Below are 17104 nucleotides of genomic sequence, written 5' to 3'. Positions count from 1 at the left end.
AGAGTCAGAAGAAGCAGAGTTATACAGCCAGCCTGTCAGTGCAGCAGAGCCAGAGAGAAACAGATATAGCACCGTGACACACACAAAGAGACATTTTAGGCCGCAACATACCAGTCGGCATTTCCTACACCTGGGACTCATGACATAGAGCTCCCTAGGGGGAGGTGTCCTTTGCAATAGGAACTGAAAATGTTTATTTAGGTTGCAGATAGTGTGGGAATTCTCTCTGGTAGACAGGGTGTGCGGACGCAGTAAAGAGGCAAATTAGCAGTTCTTAAATCAAACTTCCGTGTTTTTTCACACTTAAAGCAAAAAAAAACACATCACTTTGCAGTCTTGGTGTTAGTTCACACACAATGGAAAGTCCACATTGCAAAAATCACCTTGTTTACAGTTCTGCCTCCAGCAGTCCATAGCAGGCTTTTAGGGTGGCCCATTTCCCTTACAGACAGGTCTCAGCCCTCCAGCACGGCACAAGCCTCAGATCCCAGCACACACACATCTCATGAGCTCCACTATCAGACTGCGGTAATCCTCCTCACCTGGCAGTGCTGGCTGGTTTTTAGGCCTGGCAAAACACCGCCTGGAATATGGGGAGTAGTCACCCACCCAGCACTTTGACTACTCCCAGTAAGAGCCGTCCCGGATCAGCTATACAGCCATACTAAGTATTAAGATGTCAAACAGCAACTGCTGGTGACACATAAAAACCGGCTCTTACTCCACCGAGGCCAAGAACCTCGGTGACATGTACCTATCATCTACGATTGTTCCTTGTACCTTCTTACAATAGATAGATACAGGGTGGCCAACGAAAAAATTGCCTGCTTCTAACAAAAGTATGACAAGCTGAACGAAAAGTAGATTTAAAAAAAATAAAATAAAAAAATAAAAATTTTATTTCCCACAAGTCACAAAAAAGTGGTCGCCGTTCAGGTCTATGCATCTTTGGGCCCGTCTGATTATGTTGGCTGATACTGCTTGCAGATCTTCAGCAGTGATGCTGCAGAAGAAAAAATTGCCTGTTTTTTCCAAGATGGGGCAACATGCCGTACCTCGCAGAACTGATGGGCATGGGTTCATGAACTGTTTATGGAGGAACGAACTGTGAGCAAGGGGTTATGGCCAACCTGATCCCCCAGACTTGTCCACATGTGATTTTTATATGTGGGGAAATTTCTAACAGAAAGTGTTCGCTAACAATCCACATGCCCTGGATGAACTCAAGGAAAACATCAGACACTACCGTATCTGCAGTATCACCAGTGCAGAGCTGCAAGCAGTATCAGCCAACATAACCCGATGTGCCCAAAGATGTATAAATGTGAACGGGAACCACATTCAGCATATTTTGTGACTTGTGGGTAATTAAAAAACAAAAAAACAAATCCACTTGTTTGTTCATCTTGTCATACTATTGCTGGAGACTAGCTACTTTTTCGTGTGCCATCCTGTAGATATGAAGAGTAATATCTAGATACAGCACTGCTATCTGTTCTTGATCATTGTTTGATTTCATTGCAGTACCTACAGTCAGTGCAGCCAATACTAGAGGAAGAAAAGTTCAATCGCATGAAGGAACTCTCGCAAGAATTTCAAAAAAACTTAGGACGCAAGCTGCAGAAATATCTTCATCTCAAGTCTTGGTGGGCAACAAATTATGTAGGTGGAGTGCGTGACCTGTTAAGTGGTATCCACTTGTACTGTTTTTTCTGTAAAATATTTGCCCATGATATTCCAAAATTGAGTTATATATCTGTGTACGTTGGTTGGATCTGAGATTCTGAAAACAGTGTGGACTTGCTTTTTAGTTCTACTGATCGATTTTTAAGTAGTGGCCCTACTACAGAAAAACTCATTCCAAATGCCCTTTGACATACTGTATACTGGACTAATTCTGGGAGGGGTAATTTGGCCCTTATTACCTGAAGCTGGGAGCCACATCTAACTTGACTCCCAGTTCTGGAGGACTACAGGCATCAAATTAAATAAATGGACTCCTTGTTCCATTGGGGTTCTGGATTTCTTGCTGCAAAAAGCATCCTGAGCAAAGAAAGGGGTGTACCAGGAGGCTTGTTAGAGTTGCATCCCATTCCATTCACTTGCAGGTAATCTTAAGTATCATGATAGCTGCCTTACCTTAAAGGGACATCAGAAAGGGGCATCTTTTAAATTCAGTATCCATATAAAACATTTTCATGTTGGCAGTACTACACTATTAGGGCTCCATTCACACATCCGCAAATGGGTCTGCATCCGTTCCGCAATTTTGCGAAACGGGTGCGAACCCATTCATTCTCTATGGGGACGACATGGATGCGGACAGCACACAGTGTGCTGTCCGCATCCACATTTCCGGAGCGCGCAGCCGTTCTTCCACTCCGCGGCTTCGGAAAAAAATAGAACATGTCCTATTCTTGTCCGCAATTGCGGAAAAGAATAGGCATTTCTATGGGGGTGCCGGCCAGGTGTATTGCGGATCCGCAATACACTACGGACATGTGAATGGACCCTAAAAATAAAATACTAAGTATTGTCCTTCTGTACCAGTCAACAAAAATAATAAGACCTTCTACATAGATAGGAAATCCATTATCAGTTTACTGCTACTGTGAGGGGAAGATGTTATCTGCAGAATAATAGTAGGTGTAGAATTTGGATAACAGTGTGATAGCTCTTTTTTTGTCTTGATAGGCCTAGATAAAGATGCCCACAGAAAAGCATTGGACTTATCAGTGTAATGTCTGGTGCTCTAATTCAGTCGCTCACCTCCCTTCCCTCTCTGAGAAAGACTAGTAAGGCTGTTTTCTGTGCTGTAAAGGCCAAAGGAGAATATTTAAATTAAGGAGCAAGGGCAGGAAGTAAAGTATATGGAGTGACTTAAAAATGACAGTATATCCCAAAAATCCATCCACCCATTTTATGGAATATACACATATAGGTTGTTAATAGCACTGGCCTTCATTTCAAGATAGTTGGAAAACTTTTGCATATCTTTGTTGTTGATAGTTGTGTAAACGTGAAGCATGTATCCTGTAATGTGCATAGTTCATGGTTTATTCCAAAAACTTCTCTCTCTAGTGTAATGCATGCTGTGATGGTACGTGTAGTATAGAGGAAATAACCAACAGTTTGTGCATTTCTTACTTTTTGCAGGTCAGTGACTGGTGGGAAGAGTATATTTACCTTCGTGGCCGAGGGCCAATAATGGTCAACAGCAACTATTATGTGATGGTAAGACATTAGAAGTACTACTCTGTTCAGGTGCGTTTAGATGCTGAGTGGAGCAGCCGATTGTCGGGAAGGAATCATAAGTAAGTGGAGTTGAAGTGTTGCTTTTACATGCTGTGGTCACCTTCACAGTATGAGGACCAGCGATGGCCACTGCTATCACTGTACCCATACAAAATTGTTGTCTCTCGGCAGCAGATCACTGTGTAGACTGCATGATCTGCTGCTCGGGAAAGATAATTAAGGTGTCCACACTAAAAATCATTCCGGATGGGCAGATTATTAGGAACAAAAGTTCATAGGAGCGTTCCTTCCGGATAATCGTCTCAAACATTAGGCCGTGTAAAGTCAGCTTTAGTATTAACAAAACTGGCTATTTTACAAAGGGCAAACGCCATACCACAAATATCCCCACAGGTGTTCTCTCCAACATTAGGTGGCTTTATTTCCAGCTTGGTGCCCCATCATATTGCTTCAGGGTCTCTAGCTGCTTATAGGGTCTTTTAAGCAAAAATGATACAAGAAAGTGCTTTAGACTTTTATAGAGATCAGTTAGAATGTGATGATCACAATCTTTGGTAATGAGAGTCGGTGAATAGTAATTACAGTGCTATGTGATATGATTTAGACATCAGTAGGCATTTCACTTGGCGGGACTATGCCATTTCCCACTGAGAGAGCTACATTTTTGAAGGGATATTACATTTCCAAACTGTGGAATGGACCAAATAGAGGATCTAATACAATTAGGTTCTCTGGAGCATATGCAAATCTGCAATGAGGCACTATGCTGGAGGAACAGTACATCCTATGCAGCAGTACCCTATAAATTAAACCTGCAGGGTGTCCTTGAAATAAATCAAGTCCTAAAATGGTTCTTTTATTATTTATGGAAACATGCTTTACCCAAAAAATGACAACAGTTTGTTATAGCAGTCGAAATTGAAATAGCCCTCCAAAATGTGCAATAGTGAGGTGCCTCTAGACGGGCTCTTCCACCACATCAATAGTACCGAGAATTCAGGGCACACTCCAAATGTATATGAAATCAATAGTCTTTATTTACTTTTCTTCTTATAAATTAACAGTTATTTGTCCCCTATATGAATAGTCCAGCAATATTTTCCCACCTAGATGAGACAGATGGCATCCAGCGCTGCATGCCGTCCGTCTCTCTTCAAGATGGGACTTGATAAACGTTACTCTGACCGAAACGTCATCATTCACCAGATCTGAATTTATTTGTATAAATATTGCTAAAATATTCATATAGGGAAGAAAATAAGGACAAACAAATGTCTATACTCACCGAGTCAAGGTCACCATTAAAAATTCTAGGTCACCATCAGGCATACAGCAATCTCAGTAGCGTAGTATATCCGGCCTATGCATTTTAGTGTCTTGGCCAACCATCAGAGCAAGTGATGGGTGAGTTAAAACAGGCAGAACCCATTTAAACTAATATGTAACCTTACTAACTGTCACCTCAGTATTTTGCAGCCGAGCACCTGGACAGCATAATGTTTTGTCTGGATGCAAGCCCCTGATGAACCTGCGGTAGATAGGGTAAAAGCATTGGAAAATTGCAGTTTAATGCCAAGCCCTTATCATGCAGGATTGCCAACAGACTGGAGATTCATGGACAATCCATTTTTTTTTTCCAAGTTTGTGTAAGAAAAAAATGTCTTATATGTTTTTGAAGCTAGAAGAACTTGTGCAGGCTATTGTAATCAACAAAAAGGATAGCCTATTATTGGGACACAAAGGAGGTTAGGTTCCGTTATGATTCTGATCATCAGGGCATGGACTGGCCATAGACCCTACAGAGAGATTTCCCAGGGGGCCAATGCTCTCAGCATTAACTTATGCTAGGTGCATCAGGTTCTGATGCACCTGGCCAGCGGCGGAAAGTCTTTTCCTGCATTCAACTGGATTGCCATCCTCAGGATGACAATATAGTTGAATACTGCAGATGGGGATGGCAGTATGTTGTGCTGCACTGTTCCGTTGGGGTGGTATTGCTGGCCCTGCCAATTTATGATGGCCCATCCTTCTGTCAACTTGGACCCACCTACAACATGGGACCACTTTTAGATTTTTGTAACTTATTAATTAATAGTAAAGTTTTTATATTGGCATTGAATCTGCAAGAACAATTAACCACTCTGGCATGTTACTGTAATGCTTCTTAATAGGGGTGTAAACTTCTAAAGGAACAACTTTTAGCAAATGAAGCAGTAGAAAAATGGCCCAAGGGTCAGTGAAAAGGATTTCGGCAGACACCCTTCTGTCCTGGGAAGGATGGGTTGGGGCTTGTTTGATTTTTGCTATGGGGTCCTTACTTCTCTATGTACGCCACTGCTTCTTAATACATGGTGCTTTAAAATTAAATCCTCCATTTTACCACAGTGTTAGGCAGAAAAAGAGAAAACTGTGCTTGCCACTCACCAATAGTCATCTGGATGGTGCTGGAGTGCTCATGATGTCCTCGTTGTTTGCACAACCATTCTGTCTAGATTGATGTCCTGCTTGGTCTGCCAATTCAGTGCTAGCTCTGCCAAGTGGGACATCAGTCAAAGGTGAATGGGTATGCCAAAAACAAGGACACCCTGACCTCCGCAGTGAGTAGTGTGTACGGATTTGTAACTTCTTTTTCTCTCGGTTAGTAAAATTGACCTGGTTAGAACATTATTAACAAGCACTATCGCAGCATGCTGGCGGTTTCATTACGTTAACTCTAGTGACAGGTTCCCTTTATCATTGAAGCGGGGGCTTTAAGATCTGATCTGGCAGAACAAACGTGTTATGACAGAAACAATACCTAATTTGCTTAAACAGGTAACACTATTTAGTCAGCAGCACCTGTCCGATACCATATTTCAATCCTCATCCATGTAGCTGTAGTAGAAAGGACATTCCCCTTGAGCTGCCAGCTTGATAGATATCTAGCAAAGCAATTGGGGCAATAAATTGGGATATCTCTGGATCCATGTGAGGTAAAGGGCTGGTTATGGGTTTGTTAGAAAGAGAATGCCATGTACTATATACGATGTCTGATTTTCATTTTTTACATTGACTATGGGATAACCCCTTTAAAGGGAACCTGTCACTGGGATTTTGGGTATATAGCTGAGGACATGGGTTGCTAGATGGCCGCTAGCACATCCGCAATATCCAGTCCCTATAGCTCTGTGCTTTTATTGTGTAAAAAAAGTAATTTGATACATATGCAAATTAACCTGAGATGAGTCCTGTCCCTGAGATAAGTCATATGCATCTCATTTGCATATGTATCCATTCGTTGTTTTTTTTACACAATAAAAGCACACAGAGCTATGGGGACTGGGTATTGCGGATGTGCTAGCGGCCATCTAGCAACCCATGTCCTCAGCTCTATACACAAAATCCCGGTGACAGGTTCCCTTTAATATTTTGATTTCATTGCTTTTCCGTATACATTTAGTCTCTTTACCTGATATACTGTATGCTGCCATTTGTCTCCATAAAATAGGATTTCTTGACTGTGATTCCAACTACAAACCAAGCAGCACGGGCTGGAAATGTCATCCATGCCTTGCTTATGTACCGCAGGAAACTGGAAAGAGGCCTCATACCCCCAGTAAGTGAAGCCAAAATGAAGCTTATCACGATATGTTATACCCTGTTCATAAAACTACAATTACTAGATTGAAGCTAATTCAAGGGTGGAAAGGTGAGAAGGCTGAGGAACGTTTTGAAAGAGATAATTTTTCATCTAGTCCCAGCACATAATCTTGTTAACAGCTATAATCCACTTTTCCCACCAGGTCATGGCTCTTGGCATTGTCCCCATGTGCTCATATCAGATGGACAGGATGTTTAATACTACAAGGATTCCAGGACTGGAGACTGGTGGGTACCAACACAGGAAGGCACAAAAACACAAATCATAGTGGTCTCGCTGAAGAAAAAAATGTATGTATTAAATGTGAGGATGAGGTTTTTTACTTTTCTGGCCCAGGTGGTAGAGTACTAGGTATTTTTACAATATTAAAAAAAAACGCCATTGATCTACTCCATTTACCTTCCCAAATCAACTTATTAAAGTCATGTGTAAATATTTCTAAAAAATGTGCCTGAGAAGTGAAGGAAAATACTGGGTGATGTGCAGGCACCTAAGTGAACACACAAGTTCCCTTCAGGGTATCTGTAGATGGGGACGATTCTTTTGCAGATGTACCACGGATTTCACCCTTCACATTGAAAGGGGTGAAATCCTCATTCAAAATCTGCAAAATAAAATGACTTGGTTTGGATTTTAAAATCCCCACAACTTGTCAATTTATTGTGTGTGTTGGCAGTTTCCACAGCGGATGGACAAGTTTGCTGGTTCTGTATTATGCTGCCGAATTTTCTTTTTGGGAAAATCCACACATAATCCACTGCATGTAGACTTCCACACATAATCCACTGCATGTAGACTTAAAAGTTAAAAGTAGACCAGTAGACCCAGAACATCCCATCTCTCTGTTTCTCAACAGACACCCTTCAGCATCTGGTTGAGAGTCGCCATATATGTGTCTATCATAAAGGCCGCTACTACCGGTTATGCCTGTATGATGACCGAACACTTCTTAGCCCACGGCAGCTGCAAGTGCAAATTCAGCGCATTCTTGATGACCCAAGCCCACCTCAGTCGGGTGAGGAGAAGCTGGCTGCACTCACAGCAGGGGAACGGTGAGCACATAGCAGTGTGGGAAGTACTGCATTGTTATACAGAAAAATCTTAAATTCAAAGCATTATTTGTTTGATGCCTCTATAGGAATTTGTGGTGTTAGTCTTTGATTGCCATGTAGACATTTTATTCAGTTCAGACTTGAGATGGGTGTGCTGTGTTGTACCTACCGCCATACAGGCGATATTGATGAAGACAGGGACGGTCTTTACCATCATGCAGTCCACGCAACTGTGTGGGCCCCAGATTGCATGCTACAATCGACTGTATGGACGTTCTCAGGATATCAATAAAGAATACTATGGAAGGGAAAGGAGCCAATGGTTCCCTGCTTCGCTGTTCACTTTCATAGGACACTAGGCCTGAGGCGAGGACATATAAAATGGCACAGGCAGCCAGTGATATTAATGTGACCACCAGCACCCGGGACACAGGCATCTCACCTATGGGCAATAAGCTTGTGGCCTGCACCACAGATGGTGGCATGGAAGGTGAGTATTAGATTTTTATTTATTTTGTTAGGGAGGTCCTATAACTCCTGAGGGAACTACAGGGGTCTGTATTGTTACTCATGGCAATACCTGGGGCCATATTATTACTCAGGCACTATGGGTGGATTACTACTGGGGGTCCTATGAGCAGGAGCGGATAGGCAATAGATCTTACAGGGAAATTTCCCGGTGGGACGATGCCCAGGGGGCTGCCTGAGCAGTCCTCACTGCTGGCCAGTGGATGTTTTTGGGGATGTATTTTGTGAAGCTGACAGTATTTTGTGATGGACTATGGTATTTGGCTCTGTTGGGGCGGTATATTATGCCACAATATGGTATTGCTGGCCCTACCTTCCTTCAATTTTGACCCGACTACAAAATGGGGCCACTTTAAGTTCCCAGTCCGCCCCTGCCTATGGGGGTCTTATTACTTCTGGTGGCACTACAGGGAGCTTTGCTACTAGGGGCACTATGGATTCTTTATTACTACTGTGGACTTGATTAAGTTGGAACTATTAATATTACTGGATATTAGTTTCTTTTGCATTTTTTATGTTTGATTCTTTTCCACGAACTATATATCTATGCCACAACCTACAGTATATCTATCCACTTTGTACACTTGTGTTCCTATAATCCAGTAACTGGTCCTTTGTATCATATCATACTGAACAGTGTTTGGTGTGAAAATACCACCTACCACTTTTCTCTTTCAAATGTTTTTATTCCAGGTTGACATACTGTAATTAAAGAGTACATACAGTGTGGTATGATAGGTCTTGCTGTACAGCATCTCGTTCAATAAAATGTTATCGATAAAAGTCCCAAGTCGATCAGAATGAAATATTGACGTTACTCCATCAGCCTTCCGTCGTTTTTTCCATAAGAAAGGGAAAGGAAAGTGAAGTGGAAAGGGAAAACGAGGGAAAAGGAAAAGGCATGGAGACAGGGCAAAGAGTATTGGGAACATCTAGGGGAGAAAAAAGGAGGTGCAATGGGTTAGTAACACAACTTAGAAACCATGACTTTGCAACCCACAAACCGCAGGATGGGCAGAACACAACAAAATCCCAACATAATCACCTCTCCTCCACATTTGGTACGTTACAAATCTAGGCTGTGAGTCATCCGACGTATTCTTGTCCCTGAGATTGACGGATCGCCTAATAAAACACGCGTCTGATACCAGGAGGTGAGCTGAAAACAGACCTGAATAGACCTTTTGACCTGGAGGGGCAACATATCTATAAAACTTTCCCAGCATGTAAAGAACTGCTTCACATGGGTCTCCTTCCTGGAAGATCCCTCCAACCAGTCCATCTTCATTAAGATGGAGACTTTCTCGAGTAATAGCTCAAACGGTGGGGGTGCGGGGTCGATCCAGGTATGGAGGATAGTCTTGATTCCTAAAATAAAAATATTAGCAAAGACAGGTGCGCTCTGCGGTCTTCCTAAACCCTCAAACTGATGTTAAAATTGAGAGATTAGCCAACATATCCTACTGTGGAGGACATGTCTGAGCCCGAGCACCGCGCCAAGGTTTCTCAAGTAGCTCGGGTCCTAACACTCACTCACCTGTGCCGTATGGGCAATACCAGGGGCCAGTGGGCAAATTACAGGAGCATGAGGTCCGACTCACAAACAACTCACCAGTTACCTCCAGCATGAACTATGCTTGCAATGGGAGGAGGGAGGAGTCTGCGAGTCCCACTCAAGACTGGCTAATATGGCCCAAGCATCTCTATATACAAACAAACAAAAAAAAATGGCGTGGTATTAAACAGGCAGGAAGTGCTCAAACCCATATGCAGTTGTGCATATATATATATACAGGGGAGCAAATCCTGCACTTGTGGCCCGTTGCTAATGCTGAACCCCAGCAAAAATGCATACAGTGGAGGATGCACGCAGCGAACCACAAGTACCACAATAGACATCCTACACAAGAGAGCAATTATGTGGATGTGATAACCAATATAGCAAAATAATAATATTGGCTAATCTCTAAATTTTAACATCAGTTTGAGGGTTTAGGAATACCGTAGAGTGCACCTGTCTTTGCTAATATTATTTTGCTATAACGGTTATCACATCCACACAATTGCTATCTTGTGTAGGATGTCTATTGTGGTACTTGTGGTCCGCTGCAGGTATCCTCCACTGTATGCATTTTTGCAGGTGGGGGATCACCATTAGCAACGGGCCACAAGTGCAGGATTTGCTCCCCGTATATATGTGCATAACTGCATATGGGTTTGAGCACTTCCTGCCTTTTTAACACCCCACCATTTTTTTATTTGTTGGTCTTGATTCCTGCAGCCGTTATAAGACATAATAATTTACGACTACCAGGGTTACATCTCGCAATGGTTGGGTCAATGTATCCAAATATGGCCCATATAAGATCTAGAGGCGCTGCCTACGTCAAATAGGTGGTAGTAAATGTGTGGACTTTGCGCCAGAAAGATTGTATCACTGGGTATAACCACAAGCAGTGGAAAATGTCTGCCCTGTCTCTTTATATCGGAAGCAGTTATCGCTCTCAAAGACGCCCATACTATAACCCAGAATTAGAGAGATGTATGCCCGGTGGTACCGTATATCTGTAAAGTCTTTCTCTTTAGCATCTCCCACATTTCTAAAGCAAGCTTTGTGTAGGCATTAATCTAGCAAGGGATGCTGTGAGATTTCTGCTCTGAAGTCTGCAGTACTGTAAATGCAGGGTGCAGTTCTGGACTAAAGATGAGCGAATCAAACTTGACTAAGTGGAATTCGATCCGAATTTCAAGAAAAAATCGATTTGCACCAAATCCGAATTTCCTCACGCTTCGTGGTAACAAATCGCATTTTTTTCCTAGAATGGCTGCTGCACATGTTAGGACAGGAGGAAGGGACTCTGGGAATAAGGGATCACCCACAATGCCATGCATGCAGCCAATCAGCAGCCAGCCAGCCCTGTGATGTCACAGCCCTATAAATAGCCTCAGCCATCTTGGATTCAGTCATTTTCCAGCATACTTAGTGCAGGGAGAGATGTCAGCAGGCGCTAGGGACAGTGCTAGAAATAACTTTAAAACTTTTATTTTGCTGTATAGAAGTTCAGAAAAATCATAAGGAGGAATCATTCCACAGTATTGAAGCAGAACAGGGTTTAGTAGGGGAGTTTACAGCCTGGGTAATAGGAACAATCCTATTACACCTTGCTGCACTGACTGGTGATCCAAATTGCCATTATACTGCTCTGTAATTCCAGCAAACTGTTCTTGTTATTGGGGTGCAAGTTCTGTTTGATTAAGCCATTAACAGGGTTTATTACAAGGAAATATTTCTACGTCTTGTTTGCCCTTGTGCGGTGCAGTTATATGTTCTAAAGCTTTTTTTTGGGCTCCTATTAGTGGGAAAAAGGGCTTATTATCCGTTGTGTGGTGAAGTGAGAAAATTGCAGCCTTTTTGGCATGTATTAGTGGCAAAAAAATATATATTTGCTGTTCAGCGGTGCAGTTATATGTTCTAAAGCCTTTTGTGGCGTGTAAAAAAAATAAGTGCCTATTTGCCATTCTGCGGTGCAATTATATTTTCTAAAGCCCTTTTTGGCATGTATTAGTTGGAAAAAAGGGTTTATTAGCCGTTGTGTGGTGAAGTGAGAAAATTACAGACTTTTTGGGGGTGTTTTAATTTTATTTTTATTTATTTATTTGATCTAATAGTATGTCAGACAGAGAAGTGCCAGGCCCTGCACAGGGGAGTGGCAAGGGCCTAAATGTTTCTGGCGCAGGCACAGGTCACAGCAGAGTAAGGGGGTGTGGCAGCAGGAGTCGCAGCGAGAGGCCTGAGCTCCCAGTGTCATCTAGCGGTCGTGTCTTGACCAGCAACCCAACGGTTCTTGCATGGTTGACTCGGTCATCCACTTCTTCCCAAGTGACATCAGACACCCCCAGCCAAGAGTCGGTGGGGTTCGTCAGATACGACCCTTAGTTGGCATAGCCCGGGAGCAGGCCCTGTGCCCTCACCTGTATTCAACCTGCCTCTGTCCTTTTCTGTTCCCTCAACCAGAGAAGTATTATATGCTGTGGGCTCAGCTCCACTATACAGCGAGGACGAGCTACTGTACTAAGAGGACAGACAGCAGCTACTGGCCAGCCAAGATGTGGAGAAGACATCCGCTGCTTCCTCTGGTAGGCGGGCAAGTGGTGATGAGGAGAGTGGTGTGGGAGCTGGTGTTGCGAGCGGTCAGAATCCTGACCCAGAGACAGTTGAGGAGGACATCAGTGACGTGCAGACAGTACTTGATGATGATGATGTAGCTGATCGCACTTGGGAGCCGGGTGAATTAGTGTCTTCATCATCATCGGGAGAAGAGGGTGTCAGCTTGCCCGTGAGGCAGCGCCGGAGCCAGCAAGTCGCTAGCGTGGCCGGGAGTCAGCAGGGTGGCAGCAGTGGGAGGTCGGGAGCCGAACGGGGTAGACCACCCATTTAGCAGGAGCCTACCTGCCCAGAAAGTAGTGGTGCAGCAGTTCACGAAAGCAGCGCCGGTAGCGGTCAGTCAGTACTGAGTTTTGAGGGTAAAATTACCTACTCGGCTGTGTGACAGTTTTTTTTGTTAAGCCGCCGGAAGTGGTGAGCATGGCCATTTGTAGAATCTTTGGGCAGAAGGTGAAGCGTGGCCAGGGTGCCAATGTTGGCACCATGGCCCTGCGTCAACATATGCAGCATCAGGGCGGAACCTAACTGCTCAGCAAGACAGACGTGTGAGCTCTCCTCAGCAAAACTCTGCAGATCTTAATTTACAGGCTTCACCATCCTATTGAATGGTTAAAATTGGCAAAGAAAGATAAATCCAGAGAAAAAGCAGACCTGGTGAGACTTGACCACGACTCCTCAGACATAGAGAAATACCTCCATAAGAAGGCCTCTACAGTGCAAGGCAGTAGCCCCAAAATGGCGTCTGATGATTCATATACCAAGGAGGCGAGTGCGGAGGCCGAAGCGGAGGGAGATTGTGAGTCTTCTCACGCAACATGCTCAAACAAATCTGCTCAGATCTCTAGGCAATTCTTGAAGCAAGCACTTACTCAGGCACTTGCTCCAGTGCTACATGACCTGGCAGAAATAAAATCTGATATAAAACATTGCGGGCACAGGGTGGAGGTGTTGGAAACTGCTCAATCTGCTATCCTCACCTATACTCAAGCCCTTGGGGACAATTGTGTCACTCACATGAACTCTCTAAATGAGGTATTCGCCCTCCTTGAAGATCAGGAAAATAGGAGCAGGCGCAAAAATGTCAGATTGCGAGGCATTCCTGAGAACATCCTTCATAAGACCTTACCTGAAGCTGTGGGCGCATAAGACCTATTAGGAAGAGATCGCACCTCAAGCATTATAATTAATCACATACATAGATCCCTGCGACCTAAACCTAAGGAGGGAGAGCCACCTAGGGATGTCGTGTGTGGATTGTTGAGCTGCTCTCCTCAAAGCTGCCAGGAAGAGGAAAGAAGTGTTATATGAAGGAAGGAAGATTCTGTTGTTTCAGGCCTTCCACACTAGGCAAACGGCGGGTGCTGTGCCCTCTGACAGATGTTTTAAAGGCTGCACAGATACTATTCAAGTGGCTGTTTCCTTTTGGACTTACTTTTGCCTCAGGAGGGAAGAGATGCACGGTCCGAGTAGCGGGAGACCTTCCTACAGCATGGTCGCTCCTGAAGATTCCACCTGTGGAGATTCCTTCATGGTTACCAGTGGCATCCCTACACACCCAGCTGCCAGATCTGCCGGACCCAGGAAGATGGGCACCAGTAGTACAGAAGAAAAAAGGACACCCCAAGAACAAGGACACCTGATGATAAGTACTTTTAGTTTATATGTTTAATGCATCCTGAGGTGGAGATTACATCTCCCCTACAACTCAGGTATGACATAATAGTATCAGAGCAGTAAGCTCGGTTGGACATGCCCCGGCTCTGTTCTGTTATCGGGACCAAAGGCTTGGAAGTAACTTCTAGGTCATTTGCCCATCAAGAGTTTCGAAACAGTTTACTGTTCTTACTGTTTTTTAGAATACTTGTTTTTTTGCCGCCTCATCACAAATGAAGAAAGAAGTGAAGTTGATCAAATGTAGTACTCAGTTAGTCCTGCATATCTGCAGAGCCTGTTGCTACGTCAGGTTGTATATTAGATAGATCTTATACCCCCCACCTCCCCCAGACTGAAGGGGTAATGTTGTCTAGTGATGCCGATATGTATTCCGTAATTGATAATCAGCATGGTAATACTTACCTCGCTGATTGTTGAGATAGTGTTACTCATGCACTTTTTCATTCAGTTATGTTGTATAATATGTTCTTAAATGTCTTTTCTTGTCGCCCCCCCGTCCCTGCTCCCTCTCTGGTGCAATTATTGGGGTTAGCTTCATTTGCCTTAAAATGTTTATCATGTCACGATGACTTCACATTCAATGTTCGGGGTTTTAACACCCCACAGAAAAGGTCTCAGGTGGTGCGCCTCTTGAAGAAAGCCCAAGCAGATATTTGTTTCCTACAGGAGACACATTTTAAAGCCAGGCGCGTTCCTTCTCTGCCTAGAGCTTATTATCAACTCTGGTGCCATAGTTCTTATGCCAAGGCTGCTCGCGGGGTGGGTGTTGCAATTGCCAAGCATGTGCCCTTCACACACTCCCTTACGCAAGTAGACCCTGAGGGCCGTTATGTCTTTGTAAAAGGGAAGATAGGAGGAGAAACTGTAACACTAGCCAGCTTATATGGCCCTAATACAGGCCAGCAGAAATGGCTTGACAGTACCATGAGGAGCCTAGAATTATTTGCTGAAGGCATTAGAATAGTAGGTGGGGATTTAAATGTAGCACTATCTCCTGCTCTTGACACGTCAAGGGGATCCTCAATGCACTCACAAGCCTGCTTAGGACGGATTAACAAATTATTTTCTTAGGCACATTTGCTGGATGTTTGGCGGTTGCTGCACCCAACTGACAGCGACTACACTTTCTTCTCTGCTCCACACAATTCCTTTCAGCGCCTTGATTATATCTTTATGTCAGACAAATGTATAGATTCTATACAATGTGCCACTATTGATCCCATTACTGTGTCGGATCATGCCCCTGTCTCAGCCTCAGTAATTTTTCATACCTTGCCACCAAGGCATTGGACATGGCTAACTGAAAGCTGAACAAGCTAAGGGCTCCTTCACACTTGCGGCAGGACGGATCCGGCAGGCTGGTCTCCCTGTCGGATCCGTCCTTCCGCTTCGCCGTATCGCCGGACCGCCGCTCCGTCCCCATTGACTATAAAGGGGACCGGGGGCTGAGCTCTGGCGCAGCACGGCGAAAGCTGCCGGACTAAAAAGTCGGACATGCAGGACTTTTTAGTCCGGCGGCTTTCGCCGTGCACCGCTGTGCTGCGCCGGAGCTCAGCCCCCTTCCCCATTATAGTCAATGGGGACGGAGCGGCGGTCCGGCAGCTCGGCGAAACAGCGGAAGGACGGATCCGACAGGGAGACCAGCCTGCCGGATCCGTCCTGCCGCAAGTGTGAAGGAGCCCTTAGAGGGAGGAATTGGTCTCTGAAAGACCCCAGAGAGTGGTGAGATCATATTGTTTTGTTACCCGATTTGGACTGAACACAAAATGTGGGACTTTATGTTATGCAATATGTGTGGGCTGAAGAAAGCTTAAAGCTAAAGTTTGGACATGTTTACTTTTGTTTGCTGAAATAAACACTGCCTGTGGTAAAGACTAAACTGACACGTGTGTATGTGTGCACAGTGACGGAGTTAAAACCCCCACAATACCTATCCTTCAGAATGTTACCTTCATTTCGCAGACCAGGATAATGTACTTCTATGTGATGTTGTATCTCATCCTATGTTGTCTTAAAAAAACATATGCATATCACCATAAAGTGGCCTGGGAGAACTGTGGCTCTGATCCGGTGGTCCAGCCTGCTGCAGCAACCGCTCCCTTTCCAAGTGGTGGACTCTGCACCTGATGAGCATCTTTCTTCACCCGCCTAGTGAAGAAACTACTCACCAGCAGCAGCTAGACCTGGAGCAGGACCTGAACCCAGCAGGTGGTGGCGTACTTGGACAGCACCCTGCCACCCCACATTGAAGATCTGCTGGACTACTGGGCAGCCTAACTGGATTTGTGGCTGCAACTGGCAGAGTTCTCCCTGGAAAAGCTGTCCTGCCCGGCCAGTAGTGTGGCATCAGAGCGGATGTTTAGTGCGGCGGGGGCCATAGTTACCCCAAAACGAACTCGCCTGTGTGGAGTTCTGTGGAGACACTGACCTTTGTCAAGATGAATCAGGTGTAAATCATCCAGGATTGGACCTGATGCCAAGTGCTCCTTCTTTCACCCACCATCCTCAGCTGGTACTGGTATTGCCACCCACCTCCCCACTCTGTCACCTCCTGATGCTGCTGCCACCTCCACACTATGTCACCTTGCCACTCTGTGGTCTCCTGATGCTGCTGCCACCTCCACACTATGTCACCTTGCCACTCTGTGGTCTCCTGATGATGATGCTGCCACCTCCATACTCTGTCATTGTGCCTTTCTGTGGTCTCCTCATGCTGCTGCTGCCGCCTCCACACTGTCATTGTGCCACTCTGTGGCCTCCTGAGGCTGCTGCCACCTCCATAGAAACATA

At 44.6% G+C, this 17104-nt stretch overlaps 1 protein-coding gene across 1 annotated transcript in view; it reads left to right on the top strand.

Moving 5' to 3' along the window:
- The window catches only part of CPT1B (carnitine palmitoyltransferase 1B), a 68755-nt gene that overhangs the window by 17611 nt on the left and 34040 nt on the right, over window positions 1-17104 (top strand). Inside the window, exons 6-10 of the mRNA XM_044279901.1 lie at window positions 1525-1662; window positions 3157-3234; window positions 6743-6850; window positions 7038-7122; window positions 7752-7947. Of these exons, the coding sequence (XP_044135836.1) occupies window positions 1525-1662; window positions 3157-3234; window positions 6743-6850; window positions 7038-7122; window positions 7752-7947 (605 nt within the window). The remainder of the gene's footprint in view (window positions 1-1524; window positions 1663-3156; window positions 3235-6742; window positions 6851-7037; window positions 7123-7751; window positions 7948-17104) is intronic.

Source organism: Bufo gargarizans, chromosome 2 (assembly GCF_014858855.1).
Source record: "Bufo gargarizans isolate SCDJY-AF-19 chromosome 2, ASM1485885v1, whole genome shotgun sequence".
NCBI classification, from domain to species: domain Eukaryota; kingdom Metazoa; phylum Chordata; class Amphibia; order Anura; family Bufonidae; genus Bufo; species Bufo gargarizans.
The sequence above is the reverse complement of the archived record's forward strand: the minus strand, read 5'-3'. Positions and strand labels throughout refer to the sequence as shown.